Source organism: Chroicocephalus ridibundus, chromosome 9, assembly GCF_963924245.1.
Source record: "Chroicocephalus ridibundus chromosome 9, bChrRid1.1, whole genome shotgun sequence".
NCBI lineage: Eukaryota > Metazoa > Chordata > Aves > Charadriiformes > Laridae > Chroicocephalus > Chroicocephalus ridibundus.
In genome coordinates, this window is record NC_086292.1 from 30,696,270 (window position 1) to 30,719,487 (window position 23,218).

Sequence of the window (23,218 nt, forward strand, 5' to 3'; positions counted from 1 at the left end):
AGCTGGATTTTCCTTTTTTTTGGATGCCTGTCTTACCCCCAGCCTTTAGTTGGCAGCATGCTGTTTTGCAACAGTAATGATTGGAAATTACATGGCAAAGATTTTCAAGGCGTCTTAGAGAATTAGGTACTTTGATTACAGCAGTCTATATTATAGTCATCATGTAAGTTTAAAAAGATATATATTTGAAAGTGATAGGAAGATTTTTCATTTAGAACACTACTATTAATTTGCTTCCTTGATTCTTCTCATGTTCTTAGTCCCTTGGGTCCCAGTCTCGAGAATGGCTGCATAATGTCTCCAGTGTAACTTAAATTCTGAAATCAACGAGCCTTTGTGGAAATGGAGAGATACATCTGCATACAGCCAAATTGCAAGAAAAAAGTCCCAGACTCTCGGTATTGCAAGGCGATTCATAGGCTGTGTCAAGACTTGATGAACAAAACAAGAAAACCTTGCAGCTTTAGGAACTTAATATCTAAGCGTGCATAACTTAAAAACATTAAACATTTGCAAACCTAAGAAATTCCTTGAGAACTGTACAACACTTGGTTGCTGGTGGAGCCTGCAAGCCATAAAAACCTGCAGTTAATGATAAGGTTTGTCTTCATGCTGTGGTTAACATAAGTCTGTGGGTGTGGGACATGTTGAAGAGTGCGTAGTGTGTCTGTTTATTCTGCTTTCTGTTCTGTGGAATGGCAGATCTGCTGGACTTTTCTGAATTTAATGTATTTTGATGCATCTGTTAAAATTTTAAAGTTTATTTCTTACGCAGCATCCTTTAGCTGGCATGTTCTAAATACTTAGAGTGCTTTTAAAATGTTTTTGTAACTTACCCTATTTTCAGTGATTCTTGATCTGTGTGTTTTAGCTTGGGTGGGTCAAAGACTATTTTCAAAGCAAGGCATTTGGGTTTTATTCTGCTGCAAAGAATTATGAATCCATAAGTAGCCTTTTAGGGGGACAGAATTAAAAAGCTGTGGATATCTGGAATCTGCCTCCAAAGCTGCCAGTGTTATTTGATTTTTTGCTTGGAACTTGTGTCATGAAGTGCAACAGCCCCTCCGTGGAGCTGAGCCTCTACCCTTAGTAAATCCCCCAATGGCTTTATACCTCAGAATAAACTGTTAAGGATACGTGCTTTGGGCTGAGAGGGGGCTTATACTGAGGAGAGATGCAGTAAAGATGGGCTGTAGGACAAGGACGTAAGGATGGGAACACTGGTCCATTGATACCACGTGTCTGAGGAGAGCCATCAGCAGGTGCCTATGGAAGAAAAGGCAAGAGTGAGCGCATAATAATGTGTCCCCAAATACTCTATGTCCGTCAGCGGTCTGTGGGGCAGGGCGTTTTGGTAATCTGTGATGGATTTTTTTCTTTCTTGTTTTTCTCCAGTCCCTTTTTGATCCCAGGTAAACTTTGCTACTTGGTGTCCTGCAGCAAAGTGTTCTGCAGTGTAATTATGTGTGTATGAGGAAATAATCTCTCTTTCGCTTCCTCTGAATTTGACATCTACTAGTTCCACTCCTTAGCCTCTAGATCTTCTGTGGGAAGAGATGTAAACAATTGTTCCCTGTTCACCTGCTGCATGTCACCAATCTCTGTAAATTCCCATTATATTCCTACCTTAGGCTGATGGAACTAAACGTGTGCAAGTGCTCCTTGCACAGAAGTTTTTCCCTTGGTTCTCTTGTCAGTTTTTCCATTTATTTAATGGAAGTCATTAACAATGTATACTCATTCAGTCATGACGTCCCTACCATTGTATGGACCATAACCAGTTGGTGGTTATAGCGGGGTATAACTGAAATTTGTCATTGCTTTGTTTCTTGTCAGCGTGGCCTCACTGATCTGATTTGGTATGTTATTGTTGCTGCCACCATCTTAACCTCTAATTCAGTTTTGATGGTGTATTTTTCCTATTTTAGACCCAGAATTTCAATCCTCAGTGACACTTTTACTTCTCACCCTGTTCACTTTATTTGAGCCAAAGCTTTCTTTTTCAATATACTCCTGCTCACCCACCAATGTGGCCTGTTTTGCCTTTTCTGCACTTTCTATCCCTGCATACCTCATCCATTTCTCTTCCTTTCACTGACTTTCCAATACATCTATTCAGTCAGTATCCTCATCTAAATTCGATATTTCATTCCTCTAACCTGTTTGCAAAAGCAAACAACGTTTTTGGTGGTGTTTTCATTCCCGCTGCTAGCAGCCTGCTTCCATTTTGACTAAGGAAAAGCCCTCCCTGCTGCTCAAGCTGCCCCTGTGCCAGCCCTGCCCTGGGCCGGGGGTTCGGGCCCCTCTCCTGCCCACCCATGGCGGGTTTCCCGGCTCCTCCGTGGCTCTGGCCACAGAGTCCCTCATGGGGCCGGCGGGAGCAGACTCAGCACCAGCCCCGTGCCGCTCTGGCCGCGTGAGGTACTGGGTTCCCCGTCCCCTGCCCGGGGGTCGCTTTGCCACTCGTCCAGCGGGGGCAAGGCGCCCCTACCCGGCGGGCTGAGCCCCGAGCGCGCTCCCGCAGCCCCTCCAGGCCGCGGCGGCGCGGAGCGGGCGGCCGGCGGCGGCCGTGCACGGGGAGGCGGGGAGCGGCGGGCGTCTCGCGAGAGCCGCGCCGTAGCCCCGCGAGATCTGGACGCCTCCCTCCCCCTCCCCGCCCGCGTCATGTTTTCTCTTTGACAAGCCGCCGTCGCCGCTGGTGCCGCAGGAAAGGACGCGGCTCCCGGCGGGGACTCGCCGCTTGCCCCGGCCTCGCGGAAGACCCGGACTAAGGTCCGCCGCCTCCCCCCCCGCGCTGCCCGGTGAGCGCTCGGCTGCGGGGGGCTGGCGAGCCCGGGCCCCGGTGGGGAGAGGGGTGGGAGGCCTGGGCGAGCCCGAGGCGGGCGGGGGAGGGAGCTCTCCTCGGCGCCGCTCCCCGCCGAAACAAACCGACGCTCGCAGGGGGGCGGCAGCTGCAGCCCCGCTGCACCCCGGGACGGCGCCCCCCGCTTTGTCATGCGGGAGCGGGCTGCACCCCCTGTGCTGCCGAGGGGTGGCTAGGGGGCGCGCAGGGAGGCGAGGCCACAGCTGTGGCCACGGGCGGCTGGGAAGGGGGGAAGCTGCAGGCGGGGATGGAGAAAAGGGGGAGGCAGGTGGGGCCGGTCAGATGGCAGTGCCCTGTTGCTGCGGATGAGGGGTCGACAGGCGTCCAGCAGCTCTTCTTCCGTTGCAGGGAGGGGAGGAGGGGGCTTTTTGCGCCTTTTCAAAGCAATATGAACTATGCAAAATCTGCATTGAGCTTCGGCTGAGATCCTCGGAGCCTGTGCTTTTCCCCTTGAGCCTCATGAATGCCGTTGTAGTGTGGTTGTGCATTCTTCCCCTGTGTTAAATGCGTCTCTGGCGGTGTGCATCCTAGGTGGATCTGGCTGGTGTCACAAAATTCCATCTGAAATTTGTCATGTTGGCCTTTATCAGCTATGTATGACTGTAGGTGTTCCATGTATTTCCAGACCTGTCATCTGAATCACATTGTCTCTCCGTGGCTTATTTGCTGCCTCTTATTTGCAGTACTGGAAAATTATGTGTGTGCTTTTACTTAGAGATGATTTATTTTGTATTCTAAAGTGATATCCTAGCAGGTCGTTGTTCGTGTTTTGTGGTTTGGCTTTTTTTTTTTGTTTTAACTGTATACAGTTAATTTCTTTTAGAAGTTACTGTATACAAGCTGCTTTTCACGTTTTTTAGGGACAGAACCCTATTGTTGTGCTTTCTCTCTTAAACAGCGTACATAGGAGACGTTTATGTGCACCTGGTAAAAAATCTTTATCTTCTGATGTTTTAGACCAGTTCTTCATGTCACGTATCTAAGCTGACTGTTGCCTCATGGGCTGCTTAGTTTGCTGTAGCTGGGACCACATTCTCTCTGTATATACGTACATATGACATACATACATGTATTGTATATGTACATGCGTACATATTGTGTCAAGAACTTGATCAGGTTTGTACTTCAGCAAAGTGTTGCATGATGTTACTTTATAACAAAACCTCAAAGCTATAGATTCACACATACTGAATTTAATGATTCTTGTTAGAGGCCCCATATAAACCACATCTTCTCCATTGCATGGGGATGTGGGACTGCGGAGGACTTGGATCTCAGGATTGGGTCTCACATAATTATGGGGAAAATATAAGAGGCACTTAATCTGGAAAGGTAGTTTGTATACCTGGTCAGCCTGTTACTGCTTCCCAATATTCTAAGAGGAATCTATTAATTTTGTATGAAAGATTAAAAGCTGTACAATGTAGCACATTATGTGCTACAGGACAGAAGAAAGGGATTGACAGTCTTCTGTATCGTTGCACTTACAGGGAATTTGTTAGGTGGCTTTATACACAGTAGTTGTCTCTCAGAATGAAACATCTTAGGGCTCTGAGTATAAACAAACCTGTATATGTTTGAGGCTTTCCTCTCAGCACCTATATTCTTATTTAAATGTCTTGTGTATGCTTTGTTTATTGTCTTAAGGGTAACATGTTAACATGTTTTTGTAGCTGGAAGTATGTAAGTTGAAGGGGACATGGGGGTGTTGACATTTTTTCCTGCAAGCTGTGTAAAGGAGGTATTGATATCTAATTGTTAATTAACAATAATAGGGGTATAAAGTCTTTGACTTATTTTTGCTGAAAGACTGCTTGGCATAGTAAAAATATAACACAACATTTTTTTATTCATTTAATCCTCGAACTGAAGAGAGTTCTGAAAAGAACCAGAAAGTTTACCAGCGAAAGCTTTTTCTTCTGTTATTTGAGAACTGAATTAAATGGATATTAGTTGATTCAGAAAGGGTTTAAGGGGCCTGACTAAAAATCTAGGTTATTTTTGTCTTTAATTTACCAATTTCAGAGAGCCATGGTCTTCCTTTTTTGAAGAAAACAGTGCAGAAGTGCTCTGTGTGTTTAAAGGTATCAGTGATGACTGGAGTGGGACCATTTTACAGATGGGAAAAACTACAAGTGAAATTAGTCTTTGTATTTTGGTAGTAAAATTAAAAGTATATACATTTAAATACTTTTGTTTAAGACTCACTCCAAGTATTCCAATCTTTCTTTCCCTTTCTAATGTAATTATTCTTGTAATTATCATGGGGTAGAGAAGCACTTTTATCCCCATTTTAGAAATAAGTAATGGAGACAAAAAATCTATGTATTCCAGGAAGACTTGGTGGAGCAGGTATTTGAGTTCTGGTTAGAGGTTGGTACAAAGTCATTATCCTCTCAATACAACAGTCTTCATTTAGATACTGTACAGATACTCAATATTCCTCTATTTATATAACTTGAAAAATTTTTATCTTGCACAGTAAGTTTTAGTTAAAGGTAGGGTGCATTTGTCAATGGCTGATTTGACTTCCTGGTGTCAAAGTCATCTTAGTGAATTGTGAGTACTGTGTTGGTTATGTTTCTTTCTCATGATTGGTTCTCAGAAGTACTCAAACTCTGAAACTGCTGTCAGGTTTTCTTTTTTTTTCTGTCTCCCTGTCGTGGTTGACAGTCATATGGAACATTCAAAACTAGTACGTGTTTTCTCTTTGAAAACGTCTAAAGTAGCCCTCAGAAAATGAAGCTTTACTTTCCTAGGGCTGAAGTAACTGTCAGTGTCTTGCAGCTGCTTACTGTGCATCATAGCAATGTCATAGTAACCCTTGTAACTTCTCAAGATGAAAAAAAACCAACCCAAACCAGCCTGGAACCCAGTGGCTACGGAATTTGCCAATCAACGGCAAGAGTAATTGTGGCCTGGGAACTGGCCAGGTATATTCTCTGGCCTTGGTTGTTCGTTGTGATGGACCTGATGTCATCAAGCTACTTGGGAGTATGTTCAGGTGTCTCAAGCAATCATGTTCTCTGCTGGAAACTGGAATTAATTTACTGGTTAAAGAAGAGACTACAGTTTAAGTCCTTCTTACTAGTAATAATTTTTTTGGCTGTCAGCACTGCATAATACAGAAATTTCATCCTCAGATATTTCCCTAAAAATGCACGAATTTTACAACAAAAGTTTCTTTTTCAGTTAGTTATACTGGGAATACTCTGAGTCAAGAAATGGAAATGTTAACACAAAGTGTATACTTTGCCTATTTTGCGTTTAAGTTGCAGTCTAGCTCTTGAGTACTTTTTTTTACTCTCTGAAATAAGAAAATGCATATTAAAGCAAAAATGGGATCAATTATATTTTAAAGTAGAATTATCTATGCCTTATTCAGTTTATTCCAGAGAGAGAAGTGATGAAATAATCAAATCATCAAATAATTAGGTTGTAAGTCACCCCTGGAGGTCATAGAGTCATAGAATGATAGAATGGTTTGGGTTGGTAGGGTTCTTTAAAGATCATCTCGTCCAACCCCCTGCCATGGGCAGGGACATCATCTTTCACTAGATCAGGTCGCTCACAGCCGCATCCAACCTGATGTTGAATGCTTCCAATGATGGGGCATCTACCGCCTTTCTAGGCAACCTGTTCCAGTGTCTCACCACCCTCATAAGAAATTTCTTCTTAATATCCAATCTAAACCTACCCTTTTTCAGTTTAAAACCATTGTCCCTTGTCCCGTCACTATGGGCCTGGTCACTCTCCATCTTTCTTATATGTTCTCTTTATATATATATAGAGAGAGAGAGAGAGAGAGAATGGCTGCAGTCCACCTCTCTGCTTATATCAGAGCTAACTTGAAAGTTAAATGATGTGGTTGAATTTTGAATATCTAAACATATGCAGATTTTGCAGTCTCCTATCCTTTGCTGACTTTCTCAATTTAAAATCATGATTTTAAATAAATAAGTAAATACATCTTAATAATTCATCTTTTTTACAAGAAAATGCCTGTTCCTGTGTCTTGTGGTGGTTAGAAATATTACGACTATGTGATTATTAGAAGTACAAGTGATCATACCTTTGGGGGAGAGTGGTAGTAGTAAAACCTCACCAGAGTTTTCAGCCCTTTCCCAATGCAAGGTCAGGCACGTTTCTTCCCTCAAATTGTTGGAACGTATTTGATGCGTGGGGATGTCTGCTTCTCAGCTCTTCTTTTTACTGACTGCTTTTGATGATTATATATGTGGACTGTCTTCTACATTCTCAGCTTTTGTTTCACTGTGCTTTTATGCATCTGAAGAAGTAATGGATTAAATTGATGTCTTTTAAGTTTCCCTGAGGAATAGTAATAATAAACTTTTACCTCTCTTCTGCTTGGGTAGGTTTTCTGTAGCACTGGAGAGTGTAAGAGTTTACATTCACAAACCGTGGTTTGGTTTTTGTACCATTTTCTTTATAACAGTAAGGGCAAGAGAGCAAATACATTTAATTTATTATCAACTTAAAAATAACTTTGTCCTCCTTTTGTCTGTCTCCCAAAAGATTTTGGGAGTGACCAGTTATGACCAGCTGAAAGCATAGGGTTATATTGGTTTCAATAGTAGACGTGATAATGAATAAATAATCCTAAAGGAAACTAAAATCATATAGAATGGCTAAATTTGTAAGAATATCAGTAGAACCTCATCATGGCTTGCCTGGCAAATATTATGAAGCTACGTAGAATTTAATGTTTGGAAAGAAATGTTGATAGTTGGCCGCGGAATTAATCTGAATTAGGATATCAGTAATTTGGTTTCTGTAGGCTGAGCAGGAGGCTAATACAAGGAGGAAGGATAGTGGATGTTGTGACCAATAGAGACAGATGTTCACATAAATCAATTAATGTTAGTGTGTATTTCATTGGAACATTTTTCTTATGAGTGAAGAACAATCTGCTGTAGCTGCAGTTCTGGCTTGCTCTTTCTGGTTTAGTTCCTTTTGCTTGTTGTTTTACTGTTCCAGATTTGTAGGAGACCATGGCTTATTTTCACTCCATTGCTTTACTGTCCGTCTCCTGTTATCTAGCACCTCTCCCTTTTCCCCTTTTTTTTTTTCTACTTCTAATGTCTCTTTTTATCTCTTTAGTTTCAGTTCTCTGTTTGGAGTAATTTCTCTGCAGTGTCAGTATTTTCTAATTTATCATTTTCTTTTTTTCTTTCCTGTGGCTGTTTTGTTAGATTCCCATTTACCTCGCATCTGTCACGACACTGCGTATAGACTAAATGTCTTGGCCAAAAAGAACATTTGAGGAACGTTACCTTGCACAGTGATCTACAGCGCTTTTTGGCATGAGTAAAATATTGAACAAGTAACTACTTAGGCAACATTATGTCTTGTTACTGTTGGTTTCAACTGTTATAGTCTGCCCGGGCCATGAATAATATGGAATATTGTTCGGGTTTTGCATTGCTTGTAGGTTTTACAATGTTGGCCTATGACAAGGAAGGATTTTAATTAATTTTATATATTCCTGGTTTCTAAATTAACCTTTCAAGAAAACGGTTGCAAATGTTGTTTGGAGGCCTGATATCTGTTGCTAAGTCACATAGACAACCCTTTATTTATGTAAAAAGGAAAGCAAATCAAACAGTTTGCTTTTCTTTTAGTTGTACTTTCAGATTGTAAAATTTTAAGAAGGATTGCCCAAATTGTTGCACTCTAACAGTTGGTAGCATGTGAAGTGTGATTCTTACTGGGACTTTGCTCCTTCTTTTTACAAAGTATGAAAGACTGGAATAGTAAAAAGTTCAGGTAATAAGTCGTTTTGTGGAATGTTAGGGCTGGAATTTAGCACAATCAGAAAACAGTCGTTCTGTTGCACAAATTGAAGTTCCATGTCTATCTTGAATTCTGCATTCAGTTCTGGAGTCATACAGATGAAAATACAGATCTACATACTGATGCTACAGGTATGTCATTATATCAATACAGACAATCAGATAGCAGTAAAGGAACTAGGAAACAGGCAAAGGAATATATGGTAGGGTGGTTGGAGGTAGGCAATGCTTCTGTGGAAAGAGAGTCTGATTTCAGTTGATACTGCATAGGAGAAATAAAATAACATTTTTTTGTGTCATAGTTGTATTAGGAGTTGGACAGAATATTGAGATAATAATTTAGTAGAATTAGATACAGAATAAAGACTTTGGTTTACTGGTAAGAATGTTACATTTATGTGGATTAACAAAATAATTTATAAGGGCTCTAAGTGCTCATGCTGTAAAATGTTGAAGAGATTCAGCTTGTATAATGGAATTGTAGTATTATCGTCAAGGTGAGGCAGTGAATAGAAACATGTTGCATCAGGTTTTCAGTCATGTTTCAAATAAACCAGCTGTTCCAGAGCTGTGATCAGCTATGTGTACAGAACTTCTGCTTTCTTGAGAACCTGTTTAAGAAACATCCCAGGAAAAAGAAGTTTTTGAATAGTCAATTCCACCTGCAGTGAATGAGTTGAATTATATTCTTAATGAGCTGGGAGAATTACCTGATTATTCTGATTGTGAAGTCTTTCCTGAGTTTTGTGTAAGCCGCAAAAAGCTTGATTTTTCTGGCCCAGCTGCAGAAATGATTTCTTACTGTTGCAAGCAAAGATTTAACTACTCTTAGCAATATTGAAGAGCTGTAGTGCGCCCTGGCTGCCATCTGTTTAAATATTAAATTTTCTAATCCTTTTCAGAAACTGCCCAGGTGACATCATGCTTAAAGTATCTCCAGCACAGTTTACTCTAGGACCACTCATGTTGAAAATAGTAAACGAAACTGCTGTGAACTTGAGAAAGATCACTGTCAATGAACACACGTTGGCGAGCTCTGTCCTTTAGAAATACACAGATCTCCTTATTTGTCTTGCTTGTTTGTTAAAGTGTTGTTGGGGTTTTTGTGTTTTGTTTTTTTTTTCTTTTTTTTTTTCTTCTTGCTCTCTGTTGGGAAAATATCTTTACCCATCCATTGGGGAAAGGTGGTATAACATTACTGTGAGGCAGTAAATAGAACTTGAGCGTGCGAATTTCACAACCCGTTCTTTGCGTGTTCTTTAGTTTTGCTGTTTCCTGCCTTTGATTTGACTGTACAGACATCCAGCTGCTTGTGTTACAAGCTTTTGTAATTATGTTCCCATAAAATGAAGTTAAATGTAGTCAGCGTCTTACAAAGGTGCTGAAATTGCTAATTGTGGAGAGGAGAGAGTGACTGAGTGTGTGCTTGTGAGGTTTATTTTTCCTCTGAGAAAACTTCAGATTTTTAAGACATGTAATGTTTGCAGCTTTATAGGTGCAGTTTTTCAAGAGCTTTGCAGAAAATAAAACTTTCAGCTGCTTTCGTAGCAGTTCTAAGAGTCTGAGCACTTAGCTTCTGTCAGAATAATTGTTTTTGCCTGTGCTTGATTTCTGCTGTAGTCAAACTAAGTTTAAGAAAAAAATGTGGTAATATGTAGCTTCCTTAAATTCTGACCTTGTTAATATCGTCAGTGTGTGTGCTAGAGTCATGGATTTAAGAAAATGTATTTTCTTCATACTGATTGAAAATACTGTATCTCATTTTATGCATATTGATTCTCAGATTGTGGTTCATCAAGTGCTGCTTTCCTCATGTTTCCAGAATTCAGAAGCTTCTGGATCATACTTAAATGTTTTTTTCATTACCTTTCTAATATATATTTTCACTTTCCAGAAATTAATCCTGGTTTTGCTACAGGATATTATAACTTAACCCTTTATAAGTACTAAAGTAATTTTCTAGCTTTTCCCACATGTCTTCTAGCTTTTGGGGTAGACTGTTGAAGCTGTTTTTAGTTGCTTTATACCTAATACGTTATTTATATGGGGAATGAATAATCCTACGTTTTACACAGTTGACACTGTAAGAACAAATAAAATTAGCTAAAGTAGAATTTGGATAGAATGTTAAATTTCATTCTTTTACTATTCTAAGAGTTGCTCAAATCTTTTTATAATTACAAGTGATAATATCTATGTTTTTTCTGTCCAGAAACATTCTACTTAACCTACTGTTGAGTCATAATATTGCTTCCTACAACAAGTGTTTCTCTCCTCTTATTTCTCTGGCTGGCATGTGCTTTTTCTGAGCAAAAGAATATGACAGCATTTTCCAAATCTTCAAGTAAGAGGCTTTTGTGTTTTGTATACATTTATAATTGTAGGAGTTTGTGGCGATGACCTGATAGTCCAGCGTTCCCCAGTTGTACAACTCGTGATGAGATACTTGTGTTAAAGTGACGGACCTTGTACAAGATGCAATGTTTCTAGTATTTTTGATTGTCCTAAACAAATATTTGCAAGATCTCTTAATCTGGTTTTTATTTTGAAACAACGACAAAAGTAAAGGGAAGATTTGTGCTCTGCTTTCTGTTTGAGTGTCAGACTGCAAAAATGCAATCAGGTATGCTTACCAGGAAGTAGTAGTATTATTATTTAAGAGAAAAGTAGCAGAGAAATAGACTTTTCATGAGACATAGAAAACTTTGAAACTTATAATTGTGTTAGTTGAAGAATGATTTGTGTAAGTTTGAAAATCTCCATGGGCTGTGACAAGTAATACCTAGAGACTAGGTTAAAATACATTCCCCTTGTCTACTTTGTCCATTTGACAACACTTAGTGTAAGAGCAGTTTTGCTTTTTATTCCTGTATTACAGTGTGTACTTGTTTGGATCTTCTACACAGGCAGGAAAGCACAAAGTTGTAAAATAACAATTAAGCAGGAAGATTCAGGTATATACAGGCAATGGGAAATCCCTGTACTTTAAGGCTCAGCTACATTTCTGAGTTGATTGTTCAATTTTTCCTTCTAGCAGTGTGGGCAGCAGTTATATCTTCTTCCTTCTTATCTGTGAACTTTTATTATTACTGGAATTCTTGATGGAATACTGATAATTACCCGCATTTGGCAATGAGGTAGAACCGCTGTGTTTGGAGATCATGATACTTAAAAAAAGAAACCAAAAAAATCGCCCTAAAATCAGGTCCTTCCTTCCACACTTTTAGGTGGTTTCTGTCTGTTGATAAGCTGAATGTGTGTGCTAAGGACTGAAAAAACAAAACATGTTTTGTGGGGAAACGGTGTTGTTACATTCTGTACTTTTTGAAATAGTAAGATAATAGCCCTGTCTTGTAATTTTTAATGATCATTTGGAGTTATCTCTTTCGAGTTCCCTAGAGCTGTTCCTCCCTCAAAAAGACGTGACAGTGTGTGCTCTAATCACTTTATAGAGCTTCTGTCCCATCTCCACCTTTCTTTGATTTATCACAGCAATCTTTTTCTTAGATCTACACACCGTACCTTCTCAATATTTTTGTTTTTTTTATTTAAATCTAAACCCTAGAAGGGAGCTTCCTCTTTACTTATATTAGGATAATTTGTCATCTGGGTGGAGGCATCTCTTCAGTGACAAATTCAAATATCTCCCATAATTTCCAAGCTGACACGGAAAGGGAAGACTATGGAAATTCCTTCTGGGACGTTGTGTATACATTCTGTCCAGGGCCAATCTTTCCGGCTAAGCTCAGAAAATGGACTTTTATAACCTTATAAACTTTGACCCTCAGCCCCATGCTAAAGTCCTTTTAAAATGGTTGTTATTATTATTCCCACCCCCCTTGGAATATAGGAATATGTGCTTCGCTTTCCAAATTCCGAAGTCCTTTGACTGTACTGAAGTTGAGAACTTCTCTTATTAACCTGTTTTATAATGTTGTTTTCCCCTCTAGTGAGTCATTCTTATACTTGCATTTGAAGTTGATCAAAGCTGTCCCACTTACCTCAAAGTGAGAAGACCTAAATACTTCTTGGTTTCCAGAAGCTGTAGTAAAAATCTGAAAAAAATTAATTCTTGGAGATTTGACAGTCTTCACATCTGAGGCAACCAAATGGATTTATGAGAACTCTCTTAGTGTTTGCTTTACCTTCTAGAAAAATTTGCTTTTTCCATAGATAATTTAGGAGGTGGTGGTAAGTGGCTGGAAAACTTACTGTTACTTTCCAGTCCCATTTTACCTTTTGTATGGCACATTATATAAACAAAAAAATAACATTTTACATAATTTCCCCAGTATTTTTCCTTTGATGTTAACTGTGCCATTTTGAAAGCATTATTCCACTTTTGAAAATAAATAATTGTTATACAGAAGTTACTTGTGCTTTAGACATATATACATGAAATACTGAAGTATTTATAGTATATACTGCAAATACTGAAATATTTTTATATATATAAATAGTGAAACATTTATAGTGAAATGTCTATTTTGTTACATCTCCTAGTCAGTTTTGCATCAGGGTATATTGCTCATGCATCCACACAGTCAGTGTCTTGGTATTGTATATATAAAATAAACAAGATGGGATTAATTGCAAGATCAAGTTCCTCTTTCTGTTTCGGAGTGTTTAAATTGCTGTGGTGACAGAGAGAATAAAGGAGCAGTATTTGTAGTTTATCACTTCATAATTTATTTCTGTTTTATGGAAATAACTTGTAAGCTTAGTCATATGCATCTCCAGGCTCTTCTTTTATTCTTATTTAAGACCTAGGGGTAGTTTTTATTTCCTCAGAAAATATGCGTATTTCCTCAATAAAAGCATTTACTATTTGACCTGTTTTGTTAGTGATATACTCTTAATCTTAATTGAAAGTTTTTTTGTTCAGTATTCTGTTGTACTTAATGATTACTTGCAACAAGGCCTTCACATTTTAATACATGTGATTTATTAGTTATTTTAGGCAAGCTTACATCTCAAAAATGAATGCTTTAAGTGATCTGTAAGAAGTAGGTGGTGGTTTCGGGGTGAACTAATTCCTATTTAAGAAAACCAAACTGTTTAATAACAAGTGAATATTTTAAATTCTTCAGAAATACTTGCTAGGCCGCTGAAGACTGCATTCTCTTCCTGAAATATGACAACTTTCCTCTTTTTCTCTATATTTTAACTGAAAAGGGAAGGTCTTAAATGCATTAGTTATTGGTGTTTACTCTGTCTTGCTAACAAACACTTGTAGGGTCTTGGGTTTGTGTTTTTTTTTTTCCTAGATGCAGCAAACACTGTCTAAACCAAAACCTCTTTAAAATCATCACATAAGTAAATAGATGAACAGAAATATATGGAAAAAGGGGAAAATTGAATTTATTGTAAGCTTTCATTCTCTCTGAGTTCTTGGCCATGTGGAAATGTGTGCCAACCATTCAATTATTATAATTTCATAATGCTTAGAATTGCTTGCAAGTTGATTTATTTGAATTTGAAATGCAGCCTATTATCTTCTTTTTCTGCTTACTAATTATTGCAAGATGCGAAGACTTCATCCCAAGCTTTAGAATTTGAGTGATAATAGCATGAGGTAATTTGTATATTTGGTGTTAGTTTGTTTACATAATGGGGAAACCCATGAGCAGACCAGAAAGAGGTAGCTGCTTTGGACTCTTGTGCTTGAAAACACAGAAGCTGAAATGTAAGGAGATGATCATTCATTATGCAGTGAGATGTAGCTTTGGAAGATGTAGGTTCCTCTTTGGGCACATTTTAAATGGTGGTCTGATAAAAGGAAAAAAGAACCTTTGTCTATGCAGCAGGTAAATTCCATGTTTCTTATAATTTTAGGAGAGAGCTCTCTCAAGCGTGTTTTCTTCCATTATTTAAATGTCCTACTCTCCTCTTAGCTCAGGAAAAAAAGCCCTTGGTTACGTTCCTCTTGTTTCCACAGGTTTCATTTTAAAGTTCTTTTCTTCTTATTCCCTTTCATATGATGTAAGAGGAAAACCAGCAGTTAGTGTCCCAATTGAAGTGAAGGGTAACTAACAGCTTGCTTTGTTCTGCAGCTTGCAAATATTCCAGTAGAATATTTGATGGATCTGAGCCTTTTCTTCAGTTCAGTTGTAAAGTCTGCAGCACTGTCTGTGACTCACAGAGCTATTAAGCGTTATTTTTCCCCCAGCCTTAACAGTAGTTTCTAAGAGGGTGGTGGACAAATGCCTTTTCCTTCATCTCCTGTTCGGCAGCAATTCTTTCTTTTTCAAACTGTCAGTAGTATTGGTAGGTTTCTGAATCTTCCTTCTAGCATTTGTTAATAAAAACTACGTTCTTGGCAGGCATTAAGTTGGATAAGAAATACCCAAAGTCTTTTATCCAGATAATGTTTGTAAGGAATGCAGTTGACCTTTGACCTTGCCTGGGTTTTGCTGAAGGTAGTATCATGCTTGTATCTTTGCTTTACTTTTTTCATGCTTCTTGTTTGCTCCTGGTGTAACAATGTTTCATTGGTTACGCTTGATTAGTGTTTCCTCTTACTTAAATGTGTTCCTGAAATTTATATTTTTTTTTTTCCTCACAGAGTCAACTCTTAAGCGGAGATTTTCCAGATTGGTTTCTAACTTTATAACAAAGAACTTGGAATTCTGAGTTAGCAAAGAAACTCTGAAGGCAGTCTTAGTTAACTTCATGTTTATTCTACTGCAGCTCAAGTTGCTGACGCTTATTTTGAAAACAATTATAGATCTAGGATCCATAGAACTTGTTTTTTAGGGTTTGATATTTTTATTTTGTCCTAACTGTTCTTTAGAGTAAGTGTTTGAAATAGGTGTTAAATTTGGTAAGACTGTCTTGTAATCCTTGTTCAGCTAGGAGTTTTAAGTCCATTTTAGTTGACTTACTGATCAGCTACAGTAAAATATATGTGGGCGTTTACTGCCCCAAAATAGCTATTTGCCCACCAGGAACTGTGGTTCTGAAAGATATGACAAATGGGTTGTGTTGCAAATTCTCACTATTCACTTTTTTTTTTTTTCTGAGGAAGAAGAGAAAACAAGGCATAAGGGAAGGAGAGCTGGGCTTTTGTGGTTCATGTTTTGTTAGTGTGAATAGATTTTTCTTCACCTGGTGCTGGACAGATACATTTTTATATAAAGTAAAATATCAAAACTTTCTCAATTCTAATTTTAAAAGTTTGTTACGTATCTGGAAATTATGCAATAGATAATGTTCAAGGCATCATCTTGGCTAAATCCTAGCTTTTTTGAACCAGTGAGAGCTGTTCAGTTGGAAGATTTGGAGGTTTATTACACATAAAATGTTAGGTAGTGATTTGACAGTAGGAGAAGTTATTTTCAGATTGCTGAAAGGAATATTTTCTCTGACTGGAGTCCCAAAATATGAAAATATAAACACATAAAGATATGTGATAGGGCGGTTTTTAAGAAGGAGCAATTGTTGCCATTTCAAAGATTGGGGTTTTTTTTGTTACAGTAGAAATTGCAGAAAGTTTTGGGAACTTTGAAGTCAAAGTGTTTTAAGTGCTCCAGTCTTGAAATACTTTCATAAAGCTGTTGCTGTACATTTAGACCGTTTTAGGTTCGTGCTGTGCTGAAAGAAAAGTAATTCCTTTCTCCACTTTTTGTCACGTGTTTCTGCCCTCTCCCTTTGTGTTTGCTCTGGGGCTGGGCCACATGATCCGCCTGTTTGGAAGGCTGGTGGGGCTACAGCCTAGCCCACGCTGCAGAATTGGTACCTTCCACGTTCTAAGCTGACCTTGTAGGGTTTAGATGTAGTAAAACATCAGTGAGTATATTGTGTAGTCTTTCCAGGTCAAATGTATTTTCTTTTTGCCTGCACTTAAAAAGAAATGAGACGTCCTTGCCCATGCTCCAAAGCAATTATAAAGCTTGTATTTGTGGTCCTTGGGCAATGAGCTGGAGGAAATAAACCCTACCTATAAACTGTGCTAGCCATTGTTACCTAGTTTCCGGTTAACTACAGTGATACTCCACACAGAGACAGCGATAATTTACATTTGTATTCAGAGGGCGTTTCAGCTTGTTGCCATCAGTGTGCTGGTTAAAGACTGGTACCTGTCACATCAAACCGAGTGTTATTTTCAAGATGGACCAACATATCTCTTTTGTAAGTTGCAGTAGGAGAGTAGATCACTACTAAGAGCTCAGATTCAAGCTTCAGTCTCTATTTTTAGAGATGCATACAAGGAGAAGATAAAAAATCTGTCAGTTTTCAAGAAAAGGAGCAGTATTTGCATGTTTGAGGTACATGAACAACTTTTGAAATTTCTTAATGAAGAATAGCTGGTGTAAGTACAACATAAAGCAAGTGAATTGAGTCTGTATTCGGGGAACTTCTTAATGTAGTAGATCTCCATGTATTGCCTCTTGAGGAGGTGTTACCTTTGTCACTGAAGACCAGAGTTTGGAAGTTTGCATTAATTGGCCTTACAGTTGCAATTCACATCAAACATTAGTTAGCAAATCCTTTCTTCCTGACAAATGAGAAAATGTTGCCTTTTCTTTGCGAACAAGGATGTAATAATACCTATCTGGAGGCTGAGCTGCTGGTGTGTTGTGTACTATGAGTAAACAGAAGGTGTGTCTTCTATGAATTACAAAGAATGCTCACTGCCTCGGAATGGTATTTCGCAGTTGTGGCCCCAGTTTTTGTGTGATAGGCATGCGTAAGGATTTTGTTTGCTGTAATACAACTGAAGGTACGTGGGCTGAGTTGTGAGCCTCACTGAGGCTTGATGAAGGTGCTAGTCTATTTTAGAGAAAATCTGACCGGAATAAAAGCAGGTGTTTAATAGCACACAATGTGCTTTTTTGGTGGGTATATTGGAAGAAGAGCTGTAGTGTAGTTCTGATTTTTTTTTTTTCTTTTTTTCTAAGGGTGAAAAGAGGACAAAGTTGCGTTATGTTACCTGTTGCACTATGAGCATTGGAGCTGCAATAAGCACATCCTCTCACTAGGTGGCAGAGAGATTCCCTCCACCCCCTAGAGATTTAGTTTTAAATCAGATCAAAGGGGGCTCAGACGACCAAAGAACTCAAACTATCTTTCAGAATATTGTATTACTTCTTAGTGAAATTGTTCTGAAAGAAGGACTACATAGAGAAAATAATCTGTTTTTCCAACACTATACTTTCCCTTCTGAAAGTGATCGAAGATGACTTGCTGCCAAGTTCAGTTTGAAAGTTGATGTATTCAGATTAAATTTCAAAAAGGTCTGATATTCTGTAATTTAAGCATAACTTTTCCATCTGTTGATTTATTTTAGGTTTTGAATTTTAAAATGGTGAACAAAATTGCAGTCCCGACTAATTAATTGTAAACCTTGAAACTACTTTTCACTTAAGCCAAGTTATAAGTGGTTTAATATCAAAGCTTTCAAGTTTCACGCATGGATTTTGTAACTGAGATTTTAGACTGGCTGTGTAGAACTTGGACCCTGCTGTGTCTCTCAAGGAAGTAAAAACGGAAAAACAGATCTTTCTGCTCAGCTAAACAAGTTGACTTAAGTTCAGGCAATGCAAAAGTCAGGAGAGAGATGTATTCCAGGGGCTAGTGCTAGCCAAAAAAAGCTTTAAACATAGGATTCCCAGGAATTTTGTAGAAATGTTTCATTGCGTTTGAATCCATGTGAAAGTGTCATGGTTCCTAATGTGTTGGGGTTTTTTCCCTAAAATTATCAGCAAAAAACGATCTCTCAAACTAATTAATGTCTTTGATTTGAAAGAATGTTGTAAGCTGTCAAGTTGGTTTGGCAACCAATTCGAACTTTCCTGGTAATTATTAAATTTTCTCTTTACTTCCATATTGTTAGTGATCCTTCCTTAAAATTACATCCTCAAAGCTTTGAGTGTTTTCAAGGTCATACATTATGCAATACATTAATATAATGTAATACATAATTTTTGATACTGTAAATTTACTTGGAATAGTTGTAAGGTGTATTTGGCTCTGAAGAGCCTATTCACCAAATGAATAGGAGCTACATAATGTGCCACTCTCGCAGTCAAGCCATCTGTCCTGGTTTCCAGTTAACATTCTGACATAGATCACGAGGAAATCTCTGGCTTACCTTAGGAAGGGGAAAGAGTGGCTTGTGACAGCAGGACTTAAAAATATGTTTGACAGGTTGAACACTTAGTTATGGCCTGAAATTAGTAGTCTTGTTTATTGTAAAATGAAGGTTTACACTGGTTCTCCATTCACTTGTACACAGTAGTGTACGAGCTTGTGTATTTTTGAAGTCTTTGTCCTCAGTTTTGCGGTCTGTAAAGAGAATAATGTTTTTTCTAGAGAATATTAGAAGTGTGTTTTCATTTAAGCATAGCAGAATTAAATCTGCTTTGTGTGAATTTTTGTGCATTTGGGTTTAGAAAATGCACTTATACTAAAATCCTTACATCATGTTAAGGAAGTAGCACATACGCATGTACTTATTTATTTAAAATGAAGACAATGTCTTTTTTATACTCTGTTAGTATTTGGTCTGAATTCCAGATTGCAACACTTACATGTGTAAAATGGTGGAATTTGGTAATTCTTGGTGATTAATCTTTGCTACCTGCTTTCTTAAGGCGTTATTAGGGTTTGTCCTACTGTGAGTAATAAGTTCTGTAGATAATATTGCACACCTATTTACAGGTTTTTTTCATCTTTAGGACTAATGGCAAAGGAGTAAACCAACATGGCAGCTATGGTCCCACCTGTGAAGCTGAAATGGCTTGAACATCTAAACAGCTCCTGGATCACAGAAGACAGTGAATCTATTGCAACAAGGGAGGGAGTTTCTATCTTGTACGCTAAGTTAGTCAGCAATAAAGAAGTAGTGCCATTGCCCCAGCAGGTTCTGTGCCTCAAAGGACCTCAGTTACCAGATTTTGAGCGTGAATCTCTGTCTAGTGATGAACAGGACCACTACTTGGATGCCCTTCTTAGCAGCCAGCTGGCACTGGCGAAGATGGTATGCTCAGACTCTCCATTTGCTGGAGCACTTCGAAAACGTCTCCTTGTGTTGCAGCGTGTCTTCTATGCACTTTCTAATAAATATCATGATAAGGGTAAGGTGAAACAACAGCAGCATTCACCAGAAAGCAGTTCTGGATCAACAGATGTGCATTCTGTCAGTGAACGTCCTAGGTCAAGTACAGATGCACTCATAGAAATGGGGGTTCGGACTGGGTTAAGCTTGTTATTTGCACTGCTAAGGCAAAGTTGGATGATGCCCGCGTCAGGACCTGGCCTTAGTCTTTGCAATGATGTTATCCATACTGCTATAGAAGTTGTGAGCTCTTTACCACCTTTATCTTTAGCAAATGAAAGCAAGATTCCACCAATGGGGTTGGACTGTTTATCACAAGTAACAACATTTCTTAAAGGAGTAACAATTCCAAACTCTGGGGCAGACACTTTAGGTCGTAGATTAGCTTCTGAATTGCTTCTTGGTTTGGCTGCCCAACGAGGTTCCTTGCGATATCTTCTTGAATGGATAGAAATGGCTTTAGGTGCTTCAGCTGTAGTAAACACCATGGAGAAAACCAAGTTGCTGCAAAGTCCAGAAGGGATGATCAGCTTTGATTGCTTTATGAGTATATTAACACAGATGCGACGATCATTGGTAGGTATACCAGCTTTGATTTTTCTGCATTGCAAATGTAGTTTCATTCTTAACTTTAAATAGTTTCTCAACACCGAATGCCAGTTTGCTGAATAGTTTGCTTAATATGTTAAAAAGGGGATATTTTTGTGAAATATTTTTTTCAGTATTTCCTTTTTTACCCACCTTCAATTCCTTCCTGCCCACTGATTTCCTCATATGTAAAGGAGATAAACAGCAAAGCAATCCCTGTATTAAAACTTTTGGTGTTATGCTCTATCTTCAGGAAGAGAATCAAGGATGCACTTTACATTTAAGTTCATAGCAAACAAGTTAGAAAGTATGGAACTGTTTTTTAGGCTTGCTTTGCTTTGCTGAATTTGCTTAGAATTCAGAGCTTTCTGTCTTGTGTCCTGTTCAAAGTTATTTTTATTGGACATTCTTGCTCTCCAATTAACCTGGACCTCTGCTTATACATCTTTGGAAAATCAGGAAGATCTGAGACGTTTAGCTTTTTTACTATTGCTCAGAAGTTAATGCAATAAGAAAATGAGCTAAATTCTTTGGAAGTATGGCACACTGCTTTGTATATTGAGTGCTTACTTTTGGTCCTAGATGAATATTCTTTTTAAAGCTATGAAATCATTGTACAATATGCAATTGGAAGCTATGGCAAGCCTCTGCCTCATATGCCTAGACTGAAACAGGGAAGGACTTTTTCCCTGAAGTGGTAATTCTTTTCTCCCCTCTCAGGCTTGTAATGCTTACTAATAAACATAAATTTTAAAAACTTAAAAATTTAAAGAACGGGAACCGTGAGAAGAACAAGGCACTGGATTGAATGTCCTGATGGGCAACTTTATTTGTTGTTGGTTTTGGACTAGATATAAAATTAGAGACAAAAATGTGGAAGATAGTAAAGACAAAAAATAATCATGATTAGTCATTTTTAAATGAAATAATCATAACTTTAAACTAAACATAAGTGACATGCATTTCAGAACAAAACAGTATTAGCAGAAATTAACTCTAAACCTAGATATTTTCACAAAAATGAATAAATTTAAGAATGTTTAACTAGCACTCGTCACGTTTTTGTTGTCCTGAAGTGTATGCAGATATCAGCTCAGGGGAGAAAGGTAGTTTACTTATGCTTATACAAAGAGCTTTTAACTATACTTAACTATAAGAACAAATCCCTAATGTATTTTGTACAGGTGCACTGTTGCTGTATGGAAGTATTTTTCTCTTAATAACAACATTTAAAAATTGTAGGGATCATCTGCTGATCGAAGTCAATGGAGAGAGCCAACTAGAACGTCTGATGGCTTATGTTCTCTTTACGAGGCAGCTCTGTGTTTATTTGAAGAGGTATGTCTTGAAAGAAACCTTGACTTTAAGGTAATTGTAGTTTATTTCCCCCTCACACGTCTCATTGGTGTGTGGCTGTGGTCTAGTCTCTGCTGGACTCTGCTGGAGTAGAAGAGGAAGGCAAAAAGTGAAAAACTAAGATGTAGCGAAACAAAGTAATTTGGGCAAGCTAATGATATGGTGATAGATGATTTGTGTTTTAGGCAGAGAATTGTATTGAGGGGAAATTAAAGTTGCATTAAACGTTGTGACCATATGGAAATAAATGAAAATGCTGCTGTGTAATAAATCTCTCATTTTAATAGGTTTGTCGAATGGCATCAGACTATTCGAGGACATGTGCCAGCCCTGACAGCATTCAAACGGGTGATGCTCCCATTGTTTCTGAGACCTGTGAAGTGTATGTTTGGGGTAGCAACAGCAGTCATCAACTGGTAGAAGGAACACAGGAGAAAATACTTCAACCCAAGCTTGCTCCAAGTTTTTCTGATGCACAGACAGTGAGTGACATTTACAGTGGTACATTATGTAATATTTAACAGCTTGGTAGTTATAGAATGAAATTGGGAAATGGTACTTTATTTCTGAGTGTCAAGTTGTAATGGAGGTATGATGGTCAGAATTGATCATGCAAGTTATTTTACTGAAAGTATCTCACTACTTTTATTGATGCTTGGAAAAAACATTCTGGGTTGTTTTTTTTAATGACACACAGATCAATATGCATGTAACAAGAATGATTGAATTATCTAATTTCCTATGAAGTGCATTTGCAGAGATGAATTTGCTGGCCTGTAGTTATTTTTTTTTATTATTATTGTTTAAAAGGTATCTTAACTACTCAATCTTCTTTACATTGGCGGCTTTTACACCAAGGTTGTCTAGTTTAAAAGTCCAGACTGGACTAACTGCTGGCACAGCAACCTTAATTAGCTTTGTGAAAATCAATGTACTGTATGCTCTTTCTGCTCTCAGTCACAGATTCTGCAGTTGCAACTGAGCACTTCTATTGATGCGTGACACAGAAAAGAATAGTTTGCTTTTCTGTTACCATATTGGCTTTGCAGTGTTGACTTAAGTAAAAGCATTTTTTTTGTCACTAGACAATTTAAGTACATTTTCTGAACTTGTTTCTATTGACATCACTGATGTATTTCATATGTCAGTGGACTGCAGGACCAGGCATCATAAAGCAAGTTTATGCATTCGAAACACTTTGTTTAAACAAAACACTAATACACAAGAGTGGAATGAGGGATCTGAATGAATGAGTTACTCTTTAAATAGTACTGTATACTCCCACACAACATATTTATGTGATTTCCCGCTGGGGTAAAGAACTTTTTTTTTCGCCTTTATTGACAATCTTTGTGGGATTTGTCTATATGAACAAGATAATTCACAGTAAATAGGGCTGTCACCGTGCAGTTACCACCTGCTTTGTGCTGTTTTATGATGTGGACACACAGTGCCTTTATGCTTCAGATTTGAACCTGCTTTGCACTTACAATGTGTTAAGATTTCTAGGAGATTATTACAGGATTAGTTGGTTGGCCA

The 23,218-nt window shown here is 38.3% G+C and overlaps 1 protein-coding gene across 5 annotated transcripts in view; it reads left to right on the forward strand.

The window, feature by feature from the left end:
* Positions 1-2,661: 2,661 nt before the first annotated feature.
* The window catches only part of HERC1 (HECT and RLD domain containing E3 ubiquitin protein ligase family member 1), a 99,354-nt gene continuing 78,797 nt past the window's right edge, over positions 2,662-23,218 (forward strand). For 3 of the 5 annotated variants that reach the window (XM_063345794.1, XM_063345796.1, XM_063345793.1), the window contains exons 1-3: positions 19,357-20,311; positions 21,566-21,661; positions 21,967-22,161. In XM_063345794.1, coding sequence (XP_063201864.1) covers positions 19,382-20,311; positions 21,566-21,661; positions 21,967-22,161 — 1,221 coding nt within the window. In that variant the 5' untranslated portion in view covers positions 19,357-19,381. Of the gene's footprint in view, positions 2,802-19,355; positions 20,312-21,565; positions 21,662-21,966; positions 22,162-23,218 lie in introns of those variants that run through there. The other 2 variants (XM_063345792.1, XM_063345797.1) reach the window with 2 other exon arrangements.